Here is a 23897-nt window from a genome sequence, read left to right on the forward strand (position 1 = left end):
CATTCTCCAGAGTCATTGTCATTCATGTGTGTTCCATTTCTATGATTGTGTTTTAAGATTCTCACTGACATTGTGCTGTAAATGCTTGGTAGTGTGTTGTAGCCAATGCTTAGTTGTGTGTACTCGATGAATGGTGTGTGTGTGTGTGTGTGTGGCATTTTTGAGAATGCCGAAAAATGTGTGTTAATTGTGAAAAACTGTAAATGATTTAGCTTCTCCGACATGCTGTAAATGCCCCCGCAGCCTCCCACTTATGTTTCACAGAAACAGCAGGAGCAGAACTTTTTCTCAAAGTTGTTTATTTAGCCTACTACTTTGTAGCGCACTGCGGTGTAATGCAACAGCAAAAAATTGCAGCAAAAAAATAATAATTATATATTAGTCACTTTCATAGCAGGTCAGATTGACCCATGAATTCTGACACAACTACTTTAAACCCTTCTTGCACACACGGAAAAAAAAGCTTTATTGTTCATTTTAAAACCCGCTTGGAAGTTGAATTAATGTTTTGGATTTTGCTTTGTGTGCCTTTAACTCAGGAGACACTTTGGTGAAAACATGTTGTTCTCCACATTGGACACAATCAAAAGTGTCTCAATACTAATAAGTATTTTTTTTTTTTTTTTGTAAGTGATACACCGCTATACATTTTAAATAGAAACATTGTACTTTTGACTATTACATTTCTAGGAAGGGACTCTTGGGACAGACACTTACAAAAATATATTATGAATTAAGCACTTATATAAGCCCTATTTCAAATAGAGAGAAAGTCCAAAGCTGGTGTACAAGCTCCCAATGCATCACAGTGCTTGTAGATACAGTGCTATTTTCCCCCTTTTGGTGTTAGCATTATGTTATAATTATGTTAAAAATAGCAGATCTAGAACCACTGACATAGAAACATAGCTTTTTCAGAAAACTGTCAGGATGTAGAAGACATTTTTAGAATCTGATCTCAGGTCAAAATGGGTTAAAAAAAATTAAGCAATCATGAACAAAGATCCTGCACTCTGCTCTTGCTCAGCACCATCAGAGGTTTCGTTTCGGTCCCTCTTATGGTCTAACACTATTTACAAAAGAAATTTGAAAATTGGAGGAAAATTCAGACAATCTCGGAAAATGCACTTTGAAATTCATACTTGTTGAATACTTTTTCCATCATTGCTCAAATCCTTTAGTGTTAATCTATAAGACTAATTCAAGTTAATGTATTATTGTCAAACACACGTTGGTAGAGGTCTAGGCCTACAACCACTGGTAACTCAACACATCCCTATTTTGTCATCTCCCAGCCACAGTCAAATACATTTTCATGTGTAGGTCCTTGACATGAAGAAGTTTGATGAGAAGCATGTGGATTCTTCAGGGTACAGTTAGAGTTCTCAGGGTTTGTGAAGAGCCGTTTAGGATACAGTAGATCCATCAGGGTAAGGGTAGGGTACAGTAGGATACAGTGTAATTCTCCCCTCCGTCCTACGGTAGCTTGGCTGTCCTCCTGTTTGTGAGGAACATGGACAAAGCCAGTTAATATATACTGCACTTCTGAAATGCTATAGTTTGAGTAAAAGCGTTTAGTATATTGCTGAGATTAGTTTTTAGTTAGTAGTCTGCTGGCTATTCAAAAATAGAAGATCTAAAAGTGTTTGAAAATGGTGAAAAATGGTAAATCTTCTCTTTTGGGGGTCCTACTTTTTGAGAACGACTGCTCTAGACCACACACTTTATCGCCTAGCAACTATTGAGTGTCTCGATGGGAATTCTTGAATTAAATTCTTACTCAGCGTTGGAGGGAACGCTCTGCATGCGGCCGATCTCGTGGGGAACGAATCGGAGCGCTAAGATGAACAGCTTAGACCTATTTGTCATGGTACACGTTTAGCTTTAGTGTTAGGAATTGACAACAAGCGCAGTGGTGGAAAAAGTACAGACACATTTGACTTAATGTAGAAAAACTCTGATGTAAGTAAAAGTCCGGAATTCAAAATTGACTTGATTAAACGTACAAATGTATTGGTATCAAAATGTAATTAAAGTGCCAAAAGTAGAAAGTATAGTCATTATAAAGAATGTCCCATTTTGCAAGTTTTCAAATGTATAAAACATTTTAATCTTTTGATAGTAGCCAAACAATTGATATAGGGTCAATTGATATAGGGTCAAAGTGGTTAATGTTTTGTAATAAGTGACAGAATCCAGCAAAAAGGCCCTCAACTCTACTTTTCTATTTTTCAGATTTTTACAGATTATTAAAGTACAGAATTTAAGCTTCCATATCATTTCATATCATTCAATGAAATTGGAAAATAATTGAAGGAGATATAACCATTTTAAAATGACTGGGGCCTTTCACCCAAAGCTGAGAAAAGGCCCTTTCAATATTCACAACATTTTTAACACCTTAGAGCTGGACAGAAGTGGGTGTGACAATGGGAGGGACAATAGGTACTTAACTCCACCCACAATGACCACCTTAGAACGTTTTAGCTGTCAACAGTGCAACACTAGAAACACTGACATGTTTAAGCCAGTAGAACAAACAATGCAATTTGTAAGGTGCCCCAATAAACCCTTTTGAAAGTACTAAGTATTAAATACTAAGTATAAGTATTCAAGTATTAAATACTAAGTTAAGTATTCAATTTAACTTATACACTACCTGGTTGTAAATAGCTGCAGTACACCATTTTATGCAGGTCTACTTTAAAAAGGTAGGGTGACAGAATGCACGACATCACATTATGATATAAAATTATTTAGTAAAGGTGGGTCTCATAATGAGTAAAGGTGGGTCTCATATTGAACAACGGCAGTCAGTTCAAACGCACACATGATGGAAGACATACTCCCAAGTATCAAGTCAGGCTCTGCCAGTGGACCTAATGAGCCTAAGTCCCCACACCCGTCCAATTTCCAGGCTCTTCCTGAGCCAATTGATTAGAATGGCAACCCCAGCCTACACCTACTCACACTTGTACCGTTTGACTTGAGTAAAAAGTACAAAACAAAATTTAGTTTTAACCAAAAAAATATCACCACTTGCACTACCTTTAATCACTTAAACCCCAGCATCCATTTTGTGGGGAGAACCTTCACAGAAAAGAACACATCACATTGCAACCTTGTAAGCTTGTAGACCAGCTATTTTCAGGGAAGATATTCAATGTAGAGTGAAAACAGAAAATACACTAGTACAGAGCCCTGAGGGACTGCTTGTTGCGGAGGTTCAGTGAAAATGTAGTCTAAAAGTACAGCTTTTCTCACAAGGGCATGACGCCAAGGCAATCTTGTTCTTCTGTCTATACAATTATAAAGAAGACCTTGGAGTCATCTCCGAAGCGGTTCAATTGTGTCTTACGTAACATAAGAAATGACAGTTACATAACGTTGCTGTCGGGCAGAAACCTCTTATCTCCATATTTTAACTTTTTATGTTGTAGTTTTTTTTGGGGGGGGATGAATTTCATGAAATTTTGATGAAACTTCACAATACAATGTCACACAAAGGTATCATAAATAGCGGCTACAAGCTGAAAACATGTCGCATTGTCGCACTGTGAAGCATTCCGAGCTTGTATAATTGAATTATTCTTTTTGCTATTTTTGAATATATATATATATATATATATATATATATATATATATAAGAAAGAGGAAAAAAAGGAAGGGACTGCACACTCCAGGGAACAGAGACGGACATACGTATATATCCTGAAAGGTACAGTATCAGTTTTGAACATATGCGGTTTCCAACCGACAGTAAGGATGAGTACATCTCAAAACATTACGTCTGTGTCTCTCCTCCTGGCCCGATCTGAAGTGGAGAGAACAAAGGAGGAGAGCACTTAAGGACGACTGCAGAAAGCTGGAGTGCAGGTGGAGAGACAAACAGCGTCTCAGTATATATGTTGGCGCTGCACTGTGGCGACATGGACTAGGGCTACGCTTATGCGGGCCCTTTGTCTAAGACAAATTTCTTCCTCGGGAGAAAGTATATCATATCATACTCTGTGTGTTTAAACCTGCACTATGCTGAGGTGCTACAGTGGGGACAATGTAACCAAGTGGATTTACTACAGTAGTGTACTAAAATACAAATTTGAGATGCTTTTACTCGATTGAGTGTTTCCATGTTTCAGTTTTTGTACATTCATTCATTCATTGTACACCACTACATTTCAAGGCTTCATGTGGCGTTTGATAGATTTTTTCTCTAATTTTTCGTTCTCTTTGTTTTTGTTGGGTGAACTACTTCATTAAGCCCTATTTGTTTTAATGGTCCAACATTGAGGAGCTGAAATCGCTTCTATCATATTTGGAACCGTCTCCGGTACCTGCAAGGGTCCATTTAGAACCCCCTCAAGAAACCCAGAGGGTCCCATGATCCCATGATTCCAACTTCTTCCACAACTGCGTCAACAAAACAAACAAACACAGCATCCAGTATTTTATAAACGCTTTTAATTAGAACGTACATGGAAAGTAGTTAGTTGACACACACACACACACATCCTTTTAGAATAAATTAAACTGAGGCACGTGAAGCCGTAGTGACACAAACTCGCCACTAGATGGCAACGTAGTTTAGTGAAAGGCACAAGTAGCAGCTTGTGAGTCAGTGCATTAATATAAAAAACAGCAGATAAGTTTGTTGAGGCATATAAAACAATGGAAAGAGAGAGGGAAGGAGGCAAAGAAATAAAGGGAAGGAGGCAAAGAAAGAAAGAAATAAATTAATTCAGTTAGTTCTTGCAGTTGCACGGCGCGCAGTCATCTCGTCAAGGCTGTTGCTACCTGTGAATGGCTGCTCGTCCGGCACCCTTCCACCGGGGCAGGGGGGCAGGGGGCTGCGTTGGCCGGGCTTGTGAGTGAACGTGGGCTTCACGGGCAGCAGCAGCAAGTCTTCACAGTGAGGGTACATCGTAGTCTGGCCAACGGCGTCTCTGCAACCGCCCACCTTGGCCACGCCCATGGCGGGTCTGAAGACCTTGCTGGTGTAGCCCTCCGGGTGGTAGGAGAGAGACTCGTCCCCGCGGCTGTGGCCGCCACGCGGCGGGAGGACTTCGTCCTCGACCTCGCCGATGATCACCAGTTCGGCCTCGATGTCTTGGTCCTCCTCATCGTCCTCGGCCGTCTGGTAGCCCATGAAAATCATGGTGATGGGTCCCGACCCCAGGTCGTCCGGCAGGCTGTTGACCAAGTTGAACGACGCCTCGCTCTCCGGGTAGAGCGGCGACCGTCTGTCGAAATCGACTGTCTCGATGAGAGGGGCGGGGCTGTGCGCGTCGGCACCAGATGTTGTCCGGCCCTCCGAGGTCCTGTACGACGCCAAAGACAATGGCAGCATTTACTTTTACAACATTCGACATGTTGACCGTCATGTATGGGGCCATACTGTGCCATACTGGCTGCTATTGCACATATTGTATAGACTTTTGCTTGTTTTACAGATCATGTTATTGTCTTTCTCATTGTTACTATGCTGCTGCAATGATGTCCAAGACAACGCATTCTCACCCACAACCCACCAAATGCAGCCTCTAATTATGATGCCGTGGGATTTCTACATAATTGGACTGAGGCACAGCTGATGCCGAAATATAGACGCTATACTGTAGCACATCGGTGGTGTTGGAAAGTTACACCTAGGGATGGGTGGGAGATTACCAAGTGGCCATAGTTGATTAGTTGGGAGTGAGAATGTGTTGGAGAATAAGAATAAAATAAAAATCTCACCACTACGCGTGTGAGGTGAGGGGCGCTCTTATCATTGTACATCATGACGTGAAGTCTCCATTCATTGTCAATGGGAATTTAACAAATTACCATTGACAATGACTTTGTGTAGGACAAAAATAGCCCATTTGCTTGTCCACATATGACCGAATTCCTCCATTCATTGTCAATGGGAATTTAATGTTTGTGTAAGACGAAAATCTACACTAATAGCTGAATATAGGAGGGGCTTCGTCCCTCAAAAGATAAAGTTGAAAACATATATATTTTTAAACTCTCACAGTATATACCTGCACACAAGACTTAACACTAAAGATCACCTTGAGCCTTGGACCGTGTAGACGGGGTGCATGGGGGCCGGCATTCCTTCACACCTGGCCGTGATGGAGACCAGAGCCACAGGGGCGGGACTGTTGGTGTAGCCGCTGTGTCCGTTGGTCAGGGTGGGAGGGGTCTCGGCACAGGGCCGGGGCCACTGAGGCTGTGACGGCAGATGATGCTTGACGTTGGAGGAGTCACTGTGGGCGTGGCTTGGAATGTGCGACAGCATCTGTTTGGTTTCGTCTCCTCTTGCTTGGGTTTTGTCGGTGGACGTGGAGGCTTGCGGGGAAGACGCGGGGCTGGGGGTCTTGTATTCTTTAGGCAAGGCTGTAACGATCATGACATTTATGTCTGTGATTAATGATATGATTTTCTCTACAAAGTTTATGAAATTACTGAAAAAGATTGTTTATAACTCTTTTTTGGGAATGTTTTTTGAAAATGTTTTGAAATAATAAAATCTTGTGTCTGGGACCCACAAACGGGTCCCCAGTGTTTGAGAACGCCTGGCCGACAGTACCTGATGAGAGATCTGGTCTGAGCGCCGTTTGGTCGTCAGAGCTTTGAGCACCGTGGCCCGTCAAGCTGCTCGTCTGTTGTGGCGACTTGGCGCCAAGACTTGGTGTTCTTGGCGTCGAAGGCCTGCTGTTTCGTAAAAAAAAAAAGAAAGACGTGATCGGTATCGATATTTTTCACATAATGGAAAATATTTAATTTGGTACGATACGTTCATTTTAATTGCAATACTTTAGTAGGCCTACTAACATAGTACTGTATTTCTACTTTGTGGCACTGCTATTTCATCACAGACTTTTCAGCCCGTGACCCAAAACAGAAATTAGATATTTGCCCGGGGCCCAAACTAGTGAAAATAGCAGATCTAGATCGGCGAATTTTCTTAAATATTTGTTCTAATTCAGTTTGGAATTTCTTACAATTTTTCTTTCATTTTTTCATGACTGAAAAAATAAATCATTGGATTTTGTTATTAATTCATGAAAGTTTTTTTTTGCTATTTTGGGAACGTATTTTTGAAAATGCATTGAAACGATAATTAAAAACCACAAACAAAAACTAAGGGGACCCATGGAAAACAATGTTGTCCTGCAGTACCTGCTGCTGTTTCCAGTATACGTATAGGCCGAGGAGTACACAGGCTGGTGGTACTGCACCTCACTGGGCACTTTGGTGTCGGTGGCCTGACGCAGCAGCTCCTCCACCTCCACGGGGGTCATCTCCGGCAGCGCTCCTCCGTCGCAGGCGCGCGGCGAGCCGCTGCCGCCGCCGTCCCGCCGCAGCGCGTACACCGACTTCCTGCCGTCCTCGTAAACCTTCACGCCGCGCTCGCTCGCCGCCTCCGGAGTGATGGTGGCCGTGGCGACCACCTGGCTCTCGCCGGTTCGCATGTCACGCTCCACGCTTATCTCCATGGCGAACATGGCTGCCCACCGGACAGAGGGCGGACGTTGGGAAAGGATGGGAACAGTGTTTCATTTTATGCCGTAAAAAGAAAGATTCTTTTTGCTATTTGCAGCAATTTCTTTACATTGTTTAAAGTGAAAGTGGTCAAGTCCAGAAATAATAACACAGAGAGAGAGAGAGAGAGAGAGACAGAGACAGAGAGAGAGAGACGCTACCTCTCTTGGGTTCTTCTTCATTGGTCTGTAGTTTTGGACTGGTGCTCTTCTTCGCTGGTGCTGCTTGGAATGTGAGTGGAGTCTGTGAGACTGGTGATGGTGGGACAGCAGTCACAGCACCTGAGGTTTAGTCACACAGTCAGTGGTGGAAAGAGCTACTCAGACTCACAAGGAAAAGCAGCAATACCACAATGTAGAATAAAAGGAAAAAAGTCCTTGAGTAAATGTACTTAGTTACTTTTCACCACTGCAATACATGCACACTTAGTTAACTTATTTAGCCATTGTTAGTGTTGATTTGGACTTAGACGGTTGTCAGTGGCGTACACCAAAGTAGCCGATCTAGCTAGTAGACGTGCACGAATATAAAATCAGGCATTAGCACTGTAGCGTCAGAAGCCGTATGTTAGGTCAAGTCAATTCATGCTTAGTTTCCAACTGCACGATGCAAAACAGAAAGCTTCATAATAAAGGGTGTCACGTAATCTCTGGGAAAAATGAGCGCTCGCTCGCTCGCAGACCCCTTCCCAAAATGTTGCATCCTCTGATGCTGTGGTTCTCAAACTGTGGTCTGGGGTCATGCTGGCAAGTCACGGACAGTACGAATGCTCATTTCTCATAAGGTTATGTGACAGTTGGTCGACACAAATCATAAATTGACCTTTATACAAGATAGTATTGAGACATGCCAAAGAAATATAGCATGGCAATTACACTTTGGGAAGTGTAATTGTTATGTAATTGTTATGTTATATAAAAATAGAGTTATAAGCTCTATATTGTGATATAGTCATTAGTATATAGTAGTCATTATTATAGTTATTGTGATACACAGTAGTAGTCAAATATATATTATAATGCATACTTCGTTGCTGTCGGGGACAAACCTCATATATACTGTATACTGTATTCTTCATATTTATGTAAATTAATGTCCTTAAATCGTACAAAATGTCGCACAAATAGAATAGCTGATCTACAAGCTCTCAATACGATGCAACGCAACGTGTTGTGTGAGGTTTTAGATCGGCAATTTTCACTATTTAATGAAAAATAATCACAATGAAATGAATGGTTTCGGACGTACAAGGTTTGCACCGACCAGCATGTATGTACATGCACACTGTAGGACTGTTATACGGTATGTTAATAACACACATGCTAGTACTTACCAGCCCGGAGTTCGGCGTTCAACTCCTGTGTGAATAAAGTTGTTCAAGTTCAAACGAGCCATGATATCACGAAGACGTCTATAGCGATACTCAATGGAACAAACTCCCACTGTACCTTCGTCAGGCAGCCTCTGTAGACATTTTTAAAGCTCAGCTCAAGACCCACTTCTACAACATTGCTTTTAATTGAGTTTTAATTTGCACGTTCCCACCCTGCCCTGACTGATTTGCTGCATGTGGTGTTTTTATTATTATTTTATTTGTTTTTATTTATTTTTATGTTCTTATATTCAATGTTGTTCTCTGCCATTGTTTTATCATTTTTACTACTTATGTTTTATTGTATTCTATTTTTGCCCTGTGAAGCACTTTGCGCTACATTTATGTATGAAAGGTGCTATACAAATAAAGTTTATCATTATTATTATTATTATTAATGGTATAGCAGAAGTCAGTGATGCAAATAGCCTGCCTCCTGCATCCTTATAGTCTCACTAAATTGAGAAAAGAACGCAATGGTGTCACCCTCCGGGGGTCCTGGGATGCAATACTGTACTCAATACTGTACTCTAACGTCGTTGAAGTAGGACCCAGGATCACTGCAATGTATTAATTTAAGTAAAGTAGAAACACCACAATGAACAAGGCACCAAGTCCTGTATTCAACCTTTTTACTTGAGTCTAAATTCAAAGTAAACCAAGAACAGCAGATCTATAAGCTCACAATGAGTTCCAGCATGGCACGCTGTGAGCTTGTAGATATGCAATTCTTGGCCCCCGAAAATGGATACTGCGGTTCAAGTGGTTAAAAGCAGAGGAAGAAGAGGACAATGAGCTTATAGCGCTTTTGTCCACGATAGTGATTTTGTGACAGAAGGATACCAGCAAGAATGAGTGGAAAATATGTATAAGACGTTAGTGAGACCAGCCATGCTGTATGGCTTGGAAACGGTCGCATGGCGGAGGTGGCAGAATTGAAGAAGAAAATATAATTTCTGGAAGCCATTAGTATTGCCTGACACCTTGCAGGCACACTACAGATGGAAATAACACAACCACCCACACATAAACAGCGCGCGCACATTGTCTCCAGCAAATGCATCTGGTTAGACAAACAAAGCCATTTCCAACACAGTCGGGGGTTTAGGAATAAAACATGCAGCATGTGGATTAGCATATAATGACCTTAAAAATTAATCAGCCAAGTCATCAGCAACAATCGAATAAAAAATAAACACATTTCAGCAACCTCACAGGTGTCTGATTACACATCACAGCAATCTGAGATTTGCATGTCAAAACAACGACCCAAGCAAACTGAATCAGAATCAGCTTTAGATCAGATTTACACGGTTAGGCTAACAGTTCAGTCGTGGACAAAGCAGTCAACGCCAGTAGGCCATAGCTGAGTCAAAGTTAAACATTTAAACATAGCAGATCTACAAGACATCATGTAAACTTTAAACGTTAAATGAAGTTTAAGAGTTAAGAGTTGAAAAAGACAATAGAGAATAAAAGATAGAATTAGTTAGGTGCGTGATTTAATACATTTTACTGGATCAGCGTTTGCGGCCCACCTATCGGCCCACCTATCACCCGCTACGGTTTCAGATGCAGTTTCATAGCATGTTTCTGATCGATCAATCAATCGATTGTACTGTACATGTAGATCTGTTAGTTGAATTACATGAAGGGTTAATGTGTGTTTTGTAATAATAATCTAAATTTGCAAAGTAAGCAACAGTGACTAGAGACTCTCAAATACTTGTAGTGGAGTAAAAATAAGGCTACTACATAACTCTGAAGTAGAGTAGAAGTATTTGCAATATGGACATACTACTCCAGTAAAGTTGAAGTACTGTAACTCAAAGTATAGGCTACATAAATAAAAAATATAAATACTTTTCACCACTGTATACTGTAGGACGCGGAAACAGCGCAACGGTTGCCATGGTGAAACAAAAACAAAGCAGACCAGGAGGGGGCATGGCTTCGCAAAGCCCCGCCTACCTTAATGATGTCCTCGGGCGTTCGCTCCACCTCCTTGAGGCGTCGCAGGATGTCCTTCTCATTGTCCGAGATGTCCAACTCCTGCGTTTCCAGGGCAACGATCTCCTTGTCTATCCTGTGGACAAGATCCAACAGAGGTCTTTAACGTTTCTCAGAACAAGGACCCCTTAGCTGGGAGAGAGATGAAGCAGTCGACGTAGACGTTTCAAAAAGTATTCATTTAAAGACCTGTAAGCCTCGGACAAAGCCTACTCGGATGGTTGAGAAATCATGACAATAAACAAAAATGTAATTACTGTAGAAAGAAGAAAAACAACAAATAAAAGTTCTTTCTAAAGTTCGACCCAAATAATTGTGTTTATTGTCATGTTTTGTCATGATCCCAGTAGCAGACATATAGGCCCTCATTTATCAACCGTGCGTATGCCAAAATATGGGTGCACGCCGAAAACTCACGTCTGGTCGAGAGCTGTCGTACGCTTTCTCCTCACCTGTTTTTCTGTCGTAGAACAGCGGAGCAGCATTGTTTGACCAGCTGAGAGGCTGTCACAGGCATCTAAACATATGTTTTCACTCCTAAAATGTATTAAACTAATAATAGCCTACATGTGAAAAAAATATATTTTGTAAAAGCATGTCATATGAAATTGGTAGGATATTATCATATTTCCAAGTGTGCAAGCTTATTAAAATTGCGCAATTAAAAACAATGCTGAAAGTCATGCTTAAGCCATTTAAACAGTGTTTCGCATGAGCCTTTTTTTCTGGCTGTATACCTATTTCCTCAGGTCCCAGGCTTTCTCTAGATAATTTGCCAATTTAAATAAGTCTTTTTCAAATAGGGGGGATAGGGCGGGGAATGTTTAGGGGGAATATTGCACTTTTGTCTCCACTACAATTCTAGGAAGGGGACAGTAGGCTATTATTATGACTGAACCACTTAAGCCCTATTTCAATTAGCAGATTAGCAGTGATAATAGCAGATATGTGGCCTTGGTTACAGGAACTAAGTAACGTTTCCTGGGACTTACTCAAACGCTGCACACAAGTGTTCAATGTCCTTCCTACAGTACATCAGGACCTGAACATGAATTGTGATGCCAGAAAAGATAGAAGGAAAGATGTAGCTGGCCAGGGCTCTGGACTCAACTCGTTTCATTCAGCTCAGACTTATACAGGTTATTACTACCCGTGGATTCTTGCTCTATATTAATCAGGCACTAGCTGCGTTTAATAACTTGACATGACTCAGCCGTGACTCAGGGAGACAGGGACCATTGGCTGATGCCACTGCGTAGTGCGTTAATACATTACAATGGTGCAGGCTGAGTACTGTCTCTTTGATGTGATATTAGGCCGGTGTGGAGATGTGCAGAGGAGAGAGCGACATCTAGTGGACGAACGTCAGCTTTTGCAGTGGTGCTGTAGCTGGGTGTTATGTGTAATGATGTTACCTGTGTTGTTCTGTAGCTGGGTGTTATGTGTAATGATGTTACCTGTGTTTGTGTTGTTCTGTAGCTGGGTGTTATGTGTAATGATGTTACCTGTGTTGTTCTGTAGCCGAGTGTTATGTGTAATGATGTTACCCGTGTTGTTCTGTAGCTGGGTGTTATGTGTAATAATGTTACCTGTGTTGTTCTGTAGCTGGGTGTTATGTGTAATGATGTTACCTGTGTTGTTCTGTAGCTGGGTGTTATGTGTAATAATGTTACCTGTGTTGTTCTGTAGCTGGGTGTTATGCGTAATGATGTTACCTGTCTATGTTGCTCTGTAGCTGAACACTCTGCTCTCGTTCATCTTGGACCTGAAGTCTCAAAGCCTCCTGCTCCTCCTCCGTCTGCTGGCTCAGACTCAGTCCATCCATCAACCACTGTTCCCTCAGAGCCTTCTTCTGTTGGGCACGCACAGTACACGCACTAGTATCATATATACCATAAAGTATCAGATTAAAATGGCAAAACGCAGTTTATAGTTAAGAGACGCAATAAAACAACGACCTCTGCATCCACAGGATGCACTACTAGTGTCACACAAGGCCCTGTAGCTCTCCCTCAGGGATGTTACCTGTGTCATTGCCCACTTCTAAACTAACTAGCCTGTCCCTGCAGCCTCCTTTAAATAGGAGTGGGTCCTACCACTGGGCACAGACTCAATTAGCACATTTCTTCTCAAATACTTCACTAATATAAATACTTCCATCAACCACCTTGAATAAACAGTAACCTAAACATTCTCAATAATGTGTTACAATTAAACAAGTAGAATGAAACTCAATGACAATTACTCCAAGCATAAGGAGAAACACCCCTCTCCTGCATAGCACTTGGCCCCTTCCTCATCAAGGGAAATGCCACCAGCAGTGCAGGAGAGACGACTAACCAATCAGTGATTACAATTTCAATAAAGGTTAAAAAAACTTGCATGTTAACTTGCATGTTATAGGAAACAGTTTCAAGTGTGTTTGTATATAGAGCACGGGTTACCCTGTGACAGTACTACTGTACAGTTTTTTATTTTATTTTATTTATTCTTCTGTTTATATAACCACATTATAACCTTTATACCTTTATATATTGAAGTTTCAGTTTCTCTTCGTCGATCTCTGTCCGTTTCTTGGAGATACCCTCCTGGACCCGCCTCTTGTCCTGGGGGACCAATCACAGCACCAAGCACAGTCATGAACCAATTTAATCATTTGATTATGAACAGCAGATCACAACACGTCATAACGTTATTATCAGCCTAATCTCTCCATCTATTATATTTTTAGGGGGAAAAGTGTTATTTCTGATGAGGGCTAGATGCACAGAAAAGAAGAACTAGAATTTGTGCAAACTAGAATTTGTGCTCGCAATTAAGTAAAAGAAACGACAAAACCTTTAAGGACTATTTCAAGTATTTTCAACCTACCTTCATATAATTGGTCCTCACTAATGCTCATTATAATTGCTACAAATTTTTTGTCTACTTAATTGGTCTGTGTCTCAGAGGAGGGCTGTGGACAGTTCAGAAACCTGCCTATACCAGTGACATGTCATCGATTCCAAGCTAATATAAACTGCAGTCTTTCTCTTCCCTGAAAGTCAGCTGGCTGTAGCCTAACAGAAGCTATTGTTCTCGCATTAATACAAATAATTTAATAAAATAATGTGAAACGTTTGAAATGACTAAATCTGCTTATACCGCTGATGTGATGTCATGTCACTGGTAGACAGGTTTCTGAATTGTCTAATGTCTATACCCTCCTCTGAGACTGAGAGCATTAGCGAGTATGGGGCGGCAGTGGATAAGGGGTAGAGTGGCCCGTAGAGCAGCTGAACGGGAACCAGGAGGTTTCCCAGTGCGATCCCGGGCTCCCCCAGAGTTGGTGTCAAAGTGTCCTTGAGCAAGACCAGACACTGAACCCCTATAATTGCTCCCAATGTACAGGTTGGTGCCTTTCATGGTTTCCTCCATTGGTGTGTGAATATGTGAATGCAACGCACAGTCTATGTAGAGCGCCTTGGATAAAGGCACTATATAAATGTACCATTTTACCATTTAGGACCAATTATATGAAAATAGATTGAAAATGGATGAAACGGTCCTCTCCTCTGAGTACTTCTCTGACCACCACATAACAACAGTGCAGATAAATGTTACGACATGGAAACTATTTGTCCTGCTGGCTTTGGACTTGAGCCCATGCACAGCTGCTCCGGGCCATAAACCGTTGGTGTCGAGTGGAAACCTCGTATGTCAAAAAATAACGGTTGCTTTTCGGAAAATTGAAAAAGAAAATTATTAATGAATAATACGTTTCATTGGTTCAATAATTATAAAACCCTCAGAGACACACTATATATTTTTTACTATCATTATTTTAACTTTAAAAAAAAACAAAAAAACAAGACAAATATTATTTATTTCTATTCTTTTATGACACTCATATGACAAATTAGGACAGCATAGGTAAAAAATAATAAAAGAATAATACATGTTTCTGCCCGACAGCAACAACATGTAACACACCGTCAACCCTGACAACAATATACAAATGGGTGCGCGACGCGCGTGCAGCCGTGCGTGTGCGTGTGCAGCCGTGCGCGTGTGTGTGTACGCATGTGCCCACCTGTTCACAATAACACTTAGCCAGTTGTTACGTTACAAATAGCATCACAGCAGCCTGGTGTGGTTAACATTATTGTCTTATTTCAGTATATTCTCTTGTCTCACATCGAGTTGATTTAGATTATTGCAGAACATACATTCACCAATTAAGCCTTATTTTGAGGTTGGTCTATCGTTGAAAATAGCCAATCTAGCTTGCAGATCGTCGGATCGACAATTCTTGCCAAAATGTGTCGTAAAAACATGCATTAGTGGTTCAGACAATGCCCCTGCCATCTCTGTTTCCCCCACAAATGGAACCCTGCTTTCATAGCAGTAACGTTACATTCACATCAGCAGCCTTGTTTGTGTGAGAGCTTTCCTCCCACCCACCCTTTCTTCCCACCCACCCACCCATGCACAGTCAGTCTCACACACACACACACACACACACACACACACTCACACACTCACACACTCACACATGCACGCAGCGCTAGCGTTGAAAGGGCTCATCATTAAACCCACCCACACTCACCGTCACCACTCCACACTAATATCAGTGTGTGGGAAGATGGAGCTGGCAAATATTTGTGTTACAATGTTCGCTTCATAAAAAGGATAATTCAAAGATTTGCAGAAATGTTCACAAAGTATATACCGGTAGTATGGATTCAGACGTGGTTAAAATGACTAACATAATTGAAAATAATTTAGCTGAGGAAAATAAAAGATGCAAGACTGACTCAGATGCAATTTCTCATTTTACTGAGCTCACTTAGGCGTTTCGGCACTCAGCCTTCCTCAGAGCAAACTTACTAAGAAACCCCCCCCCCCCCGGTACCCCCCGAAGGGCCCCCACTTCTTACCGTAATGGCCTGCAGTCTCTCCTTCAACAGGTCTGCCTCCTCCATGCTGACCCTGCAACACATGTACAGGAAGGTCACAGAGAGGTTAGAGGTCACAGGAAACAAGTGAAACCACAGCGCCTAGATTTTGCACGCGGGACATATCACGCGGGACACGGAAGCCACGGGTGAGTCTTAACCGGCCACGTACCGTCTGTATGTCGGACAATACCTACCCTACCCCTAACCTAACCTCAGTCTTAACCGGCCACGTAGGTCAGACTCCGTCGCGGTCTAAAACATTATCAGCAACAAATATATATTTGCGGTTGCCACAAGAATAGAGGCACAAGCTGGATTGGATTCGATACCAGGAGGTGTGGTTAGTTGGGAGTCTTTAGTGAGGCAAGACACTGAGGCCGGTGCTGATGATGCAGGCTGGGGCATTGGGTCTGTATTAGAATATGACAACAAGCCACTGAGGTGCTGATGGGGCATTGGGTCTGTATTAGAATATGACAATGGAACGGAACGGAAATGACAAACAGATGACAGCTTTGTTTCACTGCTTTCGGACAGCGTACACTACACTACAGTATAGTTCCAGAATCTATACAGCATTTGGAGATTGTGGAATAGCTGTCTGGCTACGCAAGACTATAAAGGGACAGGTTCACTGGTGGTCGTCATCAGTGAGACTCCTAGAGTGTTCGTGTTAGGCAGCCATGCCAGGTTGGAGGACTATGGGAATTGAGATTCACACTGAAGCTTCACTAATGCCACCACCGCCATTCTGCAGTGGTCAACGTGACACATTGACATTTGCCTTCTAATGAACGTTAGAATCGTTGAGAACACGTGCATGCCTGCTTCTGGAGACCGCATGCAATTATCCTATTGAATGTTGTAGATTAAGTGAAAACACGTCCCTGCTTCTCGTGACTGAAATATGAATGTCATTGAAGACACGTCCCGTGACACCAAAGAGATGTGAATGCTAAGCATCTGGCACGTATCTGTGACATGTCATGTTTTTGATGATGGATTTATATGCCTGCAGGCTATAGTTCTAAAGAGCTTGGCAGACAAGAATATGTGAATATGTCACATCAACATGGTTACGCTGCCGATGTTATTGGACAATGATAAATCTCTACTTGACAGCACTGTTTGTACTGGAGAGAGATAAGGAGAGTCAATGTTAGACTCATTGAAAAGAAACGTCCCTAGTGCTTAATAATATGGTGACTGATATTGGCTGGGTTTCCCCAAAGGAAATATGCATAGTGAGTGGGCGTGTGGTTCTTCACAACACCCCCTTTCACTGTGAACATAGATATTCTGTGCATAGATGTGCCACGCAATGGTAGGCCTGAAGCCTGGTATGGTAGGCCTAAGGCCTATGGTGGGCCTGAGGCCTACCATACCGGCCTGACCGGTCAATAAAAGAATGCTGAATTAACTATAGCTTGTATAGAGGGCATGCACATGCATAAAGTGAATGGCAAATCGAGTTTAACGTTGTTTAACGTAGTTTATGTATGGGTTTCTGTTTGTATATATGGGCTGTCAGTAGGCATTCCCGCGTAACTTCCTGGTTTGTCCTTGTATAGGCCTATATTTATTAACCCACAATCGAATGTTATTGACTTGCACTTGCTAGTGCAAGTCAATTGCACAATGGGACAGTAGTATTTTGAAATACGAGTCTGCTGCCTGCTGGCCAGACTGATTAGCACAGTGACAATTTGGATTCTCGGAAGCGATTCATGCTGGAACCCAGGCCAACATAACCACACGCGGAAGCCATGGGGGAGTCTTAACCGGCCACGCATGTCTGATTAGCAGTAGTCGGAACTAATGCGCAGTTCCCCATCGAAAACACATCCCTGCGTGCGCCAGTGACACCAAAGAGATGTGAATGCTAAGCAGCTGGCGCATGTGTGTGTGACACGTCGTGTTTTTGAATGATGGATTTATATGACAGGCCAGCTCTAAATGGCTGCCATGGCAAGGAATATGGAATATGTGACATCACCATGTGGTTACACCGATATTTAATGGACAGTGATAAATCTCTGCTGGACAGCACTGGACTAGAACAGTGGGGCAAACAGACAGGCATAGATAGAGAGAAAGACTGGGAGAGACAGACAGACAGACCATGTAGGAATGTGACATCACAGTGTGGTTACACAGAGTGTTAATAGTAAATGTGTTCTGTAGAGCACTGTGCGTAGCTGCCAGGATCTTGGCTTTAGTAGGTAGGTGTACTGCCTCACAATTAATCTGTCTGTCACGCACACGCATGGAACAGCCGCATGTGCTGCTGCCAGTGGTGGAAGATTTACTGCACTTATAAGTACAATTTTGACGGTACAGTCTGTATCATTCCATGTGCAATCCGTGTCGGATATGGATTGAACGGAAGATAATTAAACGGATACATGCAGCATGTTCAGTCTTACAATAATATAGGCTAGATATAGTTGCTGGTGGGAGTAAACCACCCAACTCCATTTTTAGGTGCTACTGAACACCCTTTAGGACGCTACTGAACACCCATTACGTCTGAACCAATGAAGTGCTTCAGACAAAACCTCTTAACTCCATTGGATCCTCAAACTGTCAAACTCCACCACACCTCTCCCCCTCTCATGCATTAAGTAATTGACAATTATCTAACGTCACAGCACCAACTTTAACAGCTTCACTGCATACCACGCTAAACCCGCGTTTTATTCCATTGTCTTCTTTCCCTGCGTAACACGCTTAATGTTTAACTCGTCATTGTGACAAGGCTGGCGCGTTATGATGACGTTACCGGAAATCGACCTATAACTGCCTTGCAAGGGCTTCTGGGAAACTCAGTCCAATGCAAAGTACAAATGCACCGTCAAGGTGCCAACTTGCGCCTTGCACACAAGTAGGCCATACATGGCCTACTTGTGCACAAGCAGAGCGCGCAAGTACTGCCGACTTCAACACCGACCTACATACCTATAGGGTCAACGTGGGTCAACAAGACATATCACACCACAGGGACAACGCTAAAACCGCCATGACCCTTTAGTGTGGTTAGGGCTTAATAGCTCATTCATGGCATCTGATATGAATTCACAAAATGTGATTAAACAAATAAAACATATAGTACATCACTGGAATTGTGATGAGGCGATTATGTCGACATTGTGAGAGACTTATCGTGTGATTGTGTATTAAGCTCTAGTCCCCCTCACGTGTTGCTGGTAGTGTTTATTTCAGAGTTATGATTTCATGTTGTTTATGAGTTATAAATAATATGTCAGCAGCTAGGGTGGACCCAGCCAAACTGGCAAGGACACAACTCCATTCACAGAGGTCATTCAAATACCATGCCCATTGCCCACATGGGATCGTATGGCATGCTTTTGTGTGTGTGTGTGTGTGTGTGTGTGTGTGAGCGCGCGCGCGCCTCATGTCTCGCAGCTGCGTCTCCCGGCGGATCCTGCCAGGAGCTGCCTATGCCATAGAAGAAAGCATAGGTGGACCGCAGGCTACAGGTTACGGAATCAATGTCCTCAAAGTAAATGAGTTGAAAGAATAGCAGTGCAAAGTTCATGTTCATTCCCGTGTGTGTGTGTGTGTGTGTGTGTGTGCGTGCGTGTTGCCCGTGTGTGGTGTGTTTGTAGACACAGCCCCCCTCTGACCGCTCGTCCAAAGTAAGACCTTGATCTCCCAGAATACCCCCCTCCTCCCCACAACAATGACACAGGACAATAAAACCACAACACCACCCACACAAACAATGACATGCGAAAATGAAATGTCACCAAGCCATCTAGTTGGCCTCCCTACTGGTGACATATACAGTCGGGGGAAACCGGACACAATCCACGGTCAGCCAGTCTTCCATTATCTATTTTAACATTTGTCAAGTTGGTCACGTGGCCAAAAGCGGTGGACAGAAACTGGTCTACATGTTCTGTTGCCCCAACAGGGGCAGAAACAAGGCCACAACCACGCTATTTACACACACTACAACTCGCTTACAATTCGCAAACCTGGCAACACTGCTCTGTGTTCTCATAGGCCCACCAGGCCCGCCCCCACAGTACTTTTCACACTCTCACAATCAGCCATCTTGCTTTTTAGGGATCTCGCAGGATAACAGACAGAAGGAAGGGGAGAAATTATTGGCTCACTATTTTGCTTATCACTTCTAAATCCCTGTATTTACAAAATAAAACACTCAGCGAATCCCTTAGTTAAATCAACATTGTTCATTGTCACTACTTGGATTGTGCCGAAATATTTACATTACACGTATAGCTTTTGCTATTTTCGCCTGCCAGCCAATGCCGACTACACACGCCTGCACACACACACACACACACACACAGGAATGGCTATACGGCGGCGAGACAGCAGTGCATGTCTTTCTCAGCGTGCACGTGCGCACACAACATTATTCCAGTGAAATGCGTAACGCCAATATTGGGCTCAACTACGTTCACTTAATGGGGCCAGTCCTTCACAGTGACACACGCGTTAGATGAACCACGCGACCGGGATGGTTTCTACCCCTCAATGTCGTGCATTTGCTGCGCCCTTCTAATGCTGCGCCACGCCTACTCTATACTGCTCCATGCGACTCGAACAGCGTCAGCAGCAGCAGCTCCGAGCCTCCGTCAGAAAGGCTGCCCACACCACTGCACAGCCCCACACCCAAATGAATCGAATGAATGAATAAGGCGCTTATATCGCTTTTGCTCAGTGGATGGGACATTTACATTAAAAGCAATCGGATGGACGCGTGGATAACGGCATGAGGGAAAGCTTCCATAATCCATATAGCTTCCATGCTAGCTGCTTCAGACACAGGGGAGGGGAGGGAGAAATAGCGCTTATGCAACAATTACCCTTAAAACAAACAACTCAACTCGATGTCATTGTGAATAAGAATTTCGAGCGAAAAAAAGTGTGCGTGTGTGTGTGTGTGTGTGTGTGGGGGGGGGGGGTGTGTGTGTCGCGTCGCCCTCCAGCTGCAATTGCGAGTGTGCTCTGTGTGCAGGGCACACTACTGAGTTTAAAAACACAGCTGAAACATTAAGTGGAGTCTGTCCAACGACGTCGAGTCTGTGGGGGCTATATGAAGAATTAAATAGCCCCTTTTAGCCCCCATGAGGATTTTCGTGGACATTTTATATTAACATTACAGATTTTCTGGGAATTATTGACACTCTGTGACTCTGTCACAGACTGCATACTAGCGTATTTACACATGCTCTGGAATTCCGCCGGCTGTTCAGAGGTGTTAAAAGTACTCAAATGCTAATCGGGATTCTTTTGTTTTCACCTAGCCAGGTATTATATGCCTACAGTACAGTGCCCATAGGCGGCGGGTGTGTAAGGCAGCAACACTGACACTTTCAGCGGAGTGACTCGAGAAAAGACCCATATCGTCCAAAATAGGCTAATCAGTCGTTGTCTGTGTATAGGCTAATTCATTGGTAAAAGTATGCTAAAGAACTCAATTTTACACCATTTGGGAAATAAATAAATCCGCGGCGGAAAGTACAATGTGCATGCACACAATATGTAAATAAATAAATGTGTTACATTTTCTTGCATAAACACAAAGAGCTGTTTCCATAACTGCACAAATGATTGCACATAACATGAGTAGCTGTTATAATAACATAATAACATAACATGAGTAGCTCTTTGCCTGCCTGCCTGTCTGTCTGTCCATGAGTAGTTATTTGTCTGTCCGTCAATGAGTAGCTGTCTTACTGTCTGCCTGTCTATGAGTAGCTGTCTGCCTGCCTGTCTATGAGTAGCTGTCTGCCTGCCTGCCTGTCTGTCCAATTGTCCATGAGTAGCTGTCTGTCTGCCTGTCTGAGTAGCTGTCTGCCTGCCTGCCTAATTGTCCATGAGTAGCTGTCTGTCTGCCTGTCTATGAGTAGCTGTCTGCCTGCCTGCCTGCCTAATTGTCCATGAGTAGCTGTCTGTCTGCCTGTCTATGAGTAGCTGTCTGCCTTCCTGCCTGTCCAATTGTCCATGAGTAGCTGTCTGTCTGTCTATGAGTAGCTGTCTGCCTGCCTGCCTGTCCAATTGTCCATGAGTAGCTGTCTGTCTGTCTATGAGTAGCTGTCTGCCTTCCTGCCTGTCCAATTGTCCATGAGTAGCTGTCTGTCTGTCTATGAGTAGCTGTCTGCCTTCATGCCTGCCTGTCCAATTGTCCATGAGTAGCTGTCTGTCTGCCTGTCTATGAGTAGCTGTCTGCCTGCCTGCCTGTCCAATTCTCCATGAGTAGCTGTCTGTCTGCCTGTCTATGAGTAGCTGTCTGCCTGCCTGCCTGTCCAATTCTCCATGAGTAGCTGTCTGTCTGCCTGTCTATGAGTAGCTGTCTGCCTGCCTGTCCAATTCTCCATGAGTAGCTGTCTGTCTGCCTGTCTATGAGTAGCTGTCTGACTGCCTGCCTGTCCAATTATCCATGAGTAGCTGTCTGTCTGCCTGTCTATGAGTAGCTGTCTGCCTGCCTGCCAGCCAGCAAGTTGGTTAACAGAAAATAAATTGTTATGGCTGAGTAAAATAAAATACAATAAACACAATTTGCCTGAAAATAGATTACCCAGCTATGACCTTTTTCATGAAAAAAATGTAGTAGTGATATGGCTGACTGAGTAAAATAAAACAATCTACCTGAAAATAGATAGCTATAAGTGAAGAACTATTAATGGCAGCTGGGTTTCATCATTCAAATAAAATAGAATTCTGTCCGTTTAGCTATAAAATTATGTCAGGGAATAGGGATACACAGTATATGTCTTTCATTTGCATTGCATCTCCCCCCCCCCCCCCCCCCCCGCCCCACACTTTCATTTTCGTTCGAGTAATAGTACAACTCTAATAGTATTACTTATAATAATGTAATTAAAGATAACTTCATTCAGATTTATTTATTTTTATTTCATTTTCCAGATTTTTTTTTCCTTTTTTTTAGATTTTCATTGGTGGGCCAGTCATAATGGTCCCGCGGGCCTGATGTGGCCCGCGGGCCTGAGGTTGAGTATCACTGCTGTAGCCTACCCAAAGTACCAGTGAAAACATCAACTTATTTTTTTCCACCGCTGTGGGGGGGGGGGGGGGGGCTGCGGGGAGGCGGGGCTGCGGGTAGCCCCCATGAGGATCATCAGAACTATTCGGTTCTGAGTCTGTCAACTCCCGCAATTTCCTTCTTCCCATATTGCGCTGCAACGACACTAGGATTGAGCCCCCCGAAGGGGGGCGAAATTCTAGTCAACTACAGCTCTACTGAAAGCCACAAATGGAGACTAAAATGTTGCAGCATACTGTACAACAGCAGTGGTTTTCAACCCTTTTCATGTCAAGGCCCATTATTCATTGGGCATTTGAGCCACGGACCACCATTGCATGAGAATTTGCCTCTCAGACCCAAAACTTTGAATATCTTGATCAAAATAACAATTCTTCTACATTCTCTTAATTGTGTAAACTTCTATAAGTACATTTACTCAAGTACTGTACGTACGGTAGGCTAAGTACAATTTACTTTGAGTATCTCCATTTCTTGTACAGTATATCAAACATCTTCAAAATGTTTCGAAAATAGCCAATGTCACAATGCTCACAATGTGCTGTGATAGTTTTCCTATTTTCAAATAGTCAAAGTATATAAACATCATGAAGTGCAAATAAGCTCTCTGCCGGAACTGTTGTCCCCGGCGACCCGACCCTGGAAAATCGTTTGAACTTGAAGATGGACGGGCGTGCACTTCAGAGCTTTTAGTTCTTTCATTTCCAAGTGACCTGACATCATGTGTAATTTATGAGATGCTCGATGCGCCGGTGAGGTGTTATTTCTGCAGTTCAGTCTGTCGGCATGGACTGTTTGATGTGCGACTACAAACGCAACACTGTATTGATCTCCGTCCACACACTTCACTCCTCTATGTGTCTTCCACAAAACAAAAGTTACATCAACATGTCACGATGGCTTTTTCCATTACATATTGAGAAGGTAACTTCACAACCCGAGCCTCTATCTACTAAAGTGTCTTTGTGCCTTAGGGGATCAA

At 42.9% G+C, this 23897-nt stretch overlaps 1 protein-coding gene across 3 annotated transcripts in view; it reads right to left on the reverse strand.

Annotated features, from left to right (window-relative positions):
• Positions 1 to 311: 311 nt before the first annotated feature.
• Positions 312 to 23897, reverse strand: part of LOC308336527 (palmdelphin-like) — a 28804-nt gene continuing 5218 nt past the window's right edge. The window contains exons 2-14 of one of the 3 annotated variants that reach the window (XM_080793896.1): positions 15835 to 15886; positions 15498 to 15518; positions 13441 to 13521; positions 12631 to 12767; positions 10877 to 10991; positions 8867 to 8891; positions 7695 to 7814; positions 7171 to 7498; positions 6578 to 6702; positions 6057 to 6384; positions 5255 to 5318; positions 4795 to 5218; positions 312 to 1498 (exon numbers count right to left, since the gene is read on the reverse strand). In XM_080793896.1, coding sequence (XP_080650022.1) covers positions 1407 to 1498; positions 4795 to 5218; positions 5255 to 5318; positions 6057 to 6384; positions 6578 to 6702; positions 7171 to 7498; positions 7695 to 7814; positions 8867 to 8891; positions 10877 to 10991; positions 12631 to 12767; positions 13441 to 13521; positions 15498 to 15518; positions 15835 to 15879 — 1905 coding nt within the window. In that variant the 5' untranslated portion in view covers positions 15880 to 15886 and the 3' untranslated portion in view covers positions 312 to 1406. Of the gene's footprint in view, positions 1499 to 4794; positions 5319 to 6056; positions 6385 to 6577; positions 6703 to 7170; positions 7499 to 7694; positions 7815 to 8866; positions 8892 to 10876; positions 10992 to 12630; positions 12768 to 13440; positions 13522 to 15497; positions 15519 to 15834; positions 15887 to 23897 lie in introns of all 3 variants that reach the window. The other 2 variants (XM_080793894.1, XM_080793895.1) reach the window with 2 other exon arrangements.

This window comes from Protomyctophum bolini (assembly GCF_963924005.1).
Source record: "Protomyctophum bolini genome assembly, chromosome: 21".
In the NCBI taxonomy this organism is placed as follows: Eukaryota; Metazoa; Chordata; class Actinopteri; order Myctophiformes; family Myctophidae; genus Protomyctophum; species Protomyctophum bolini.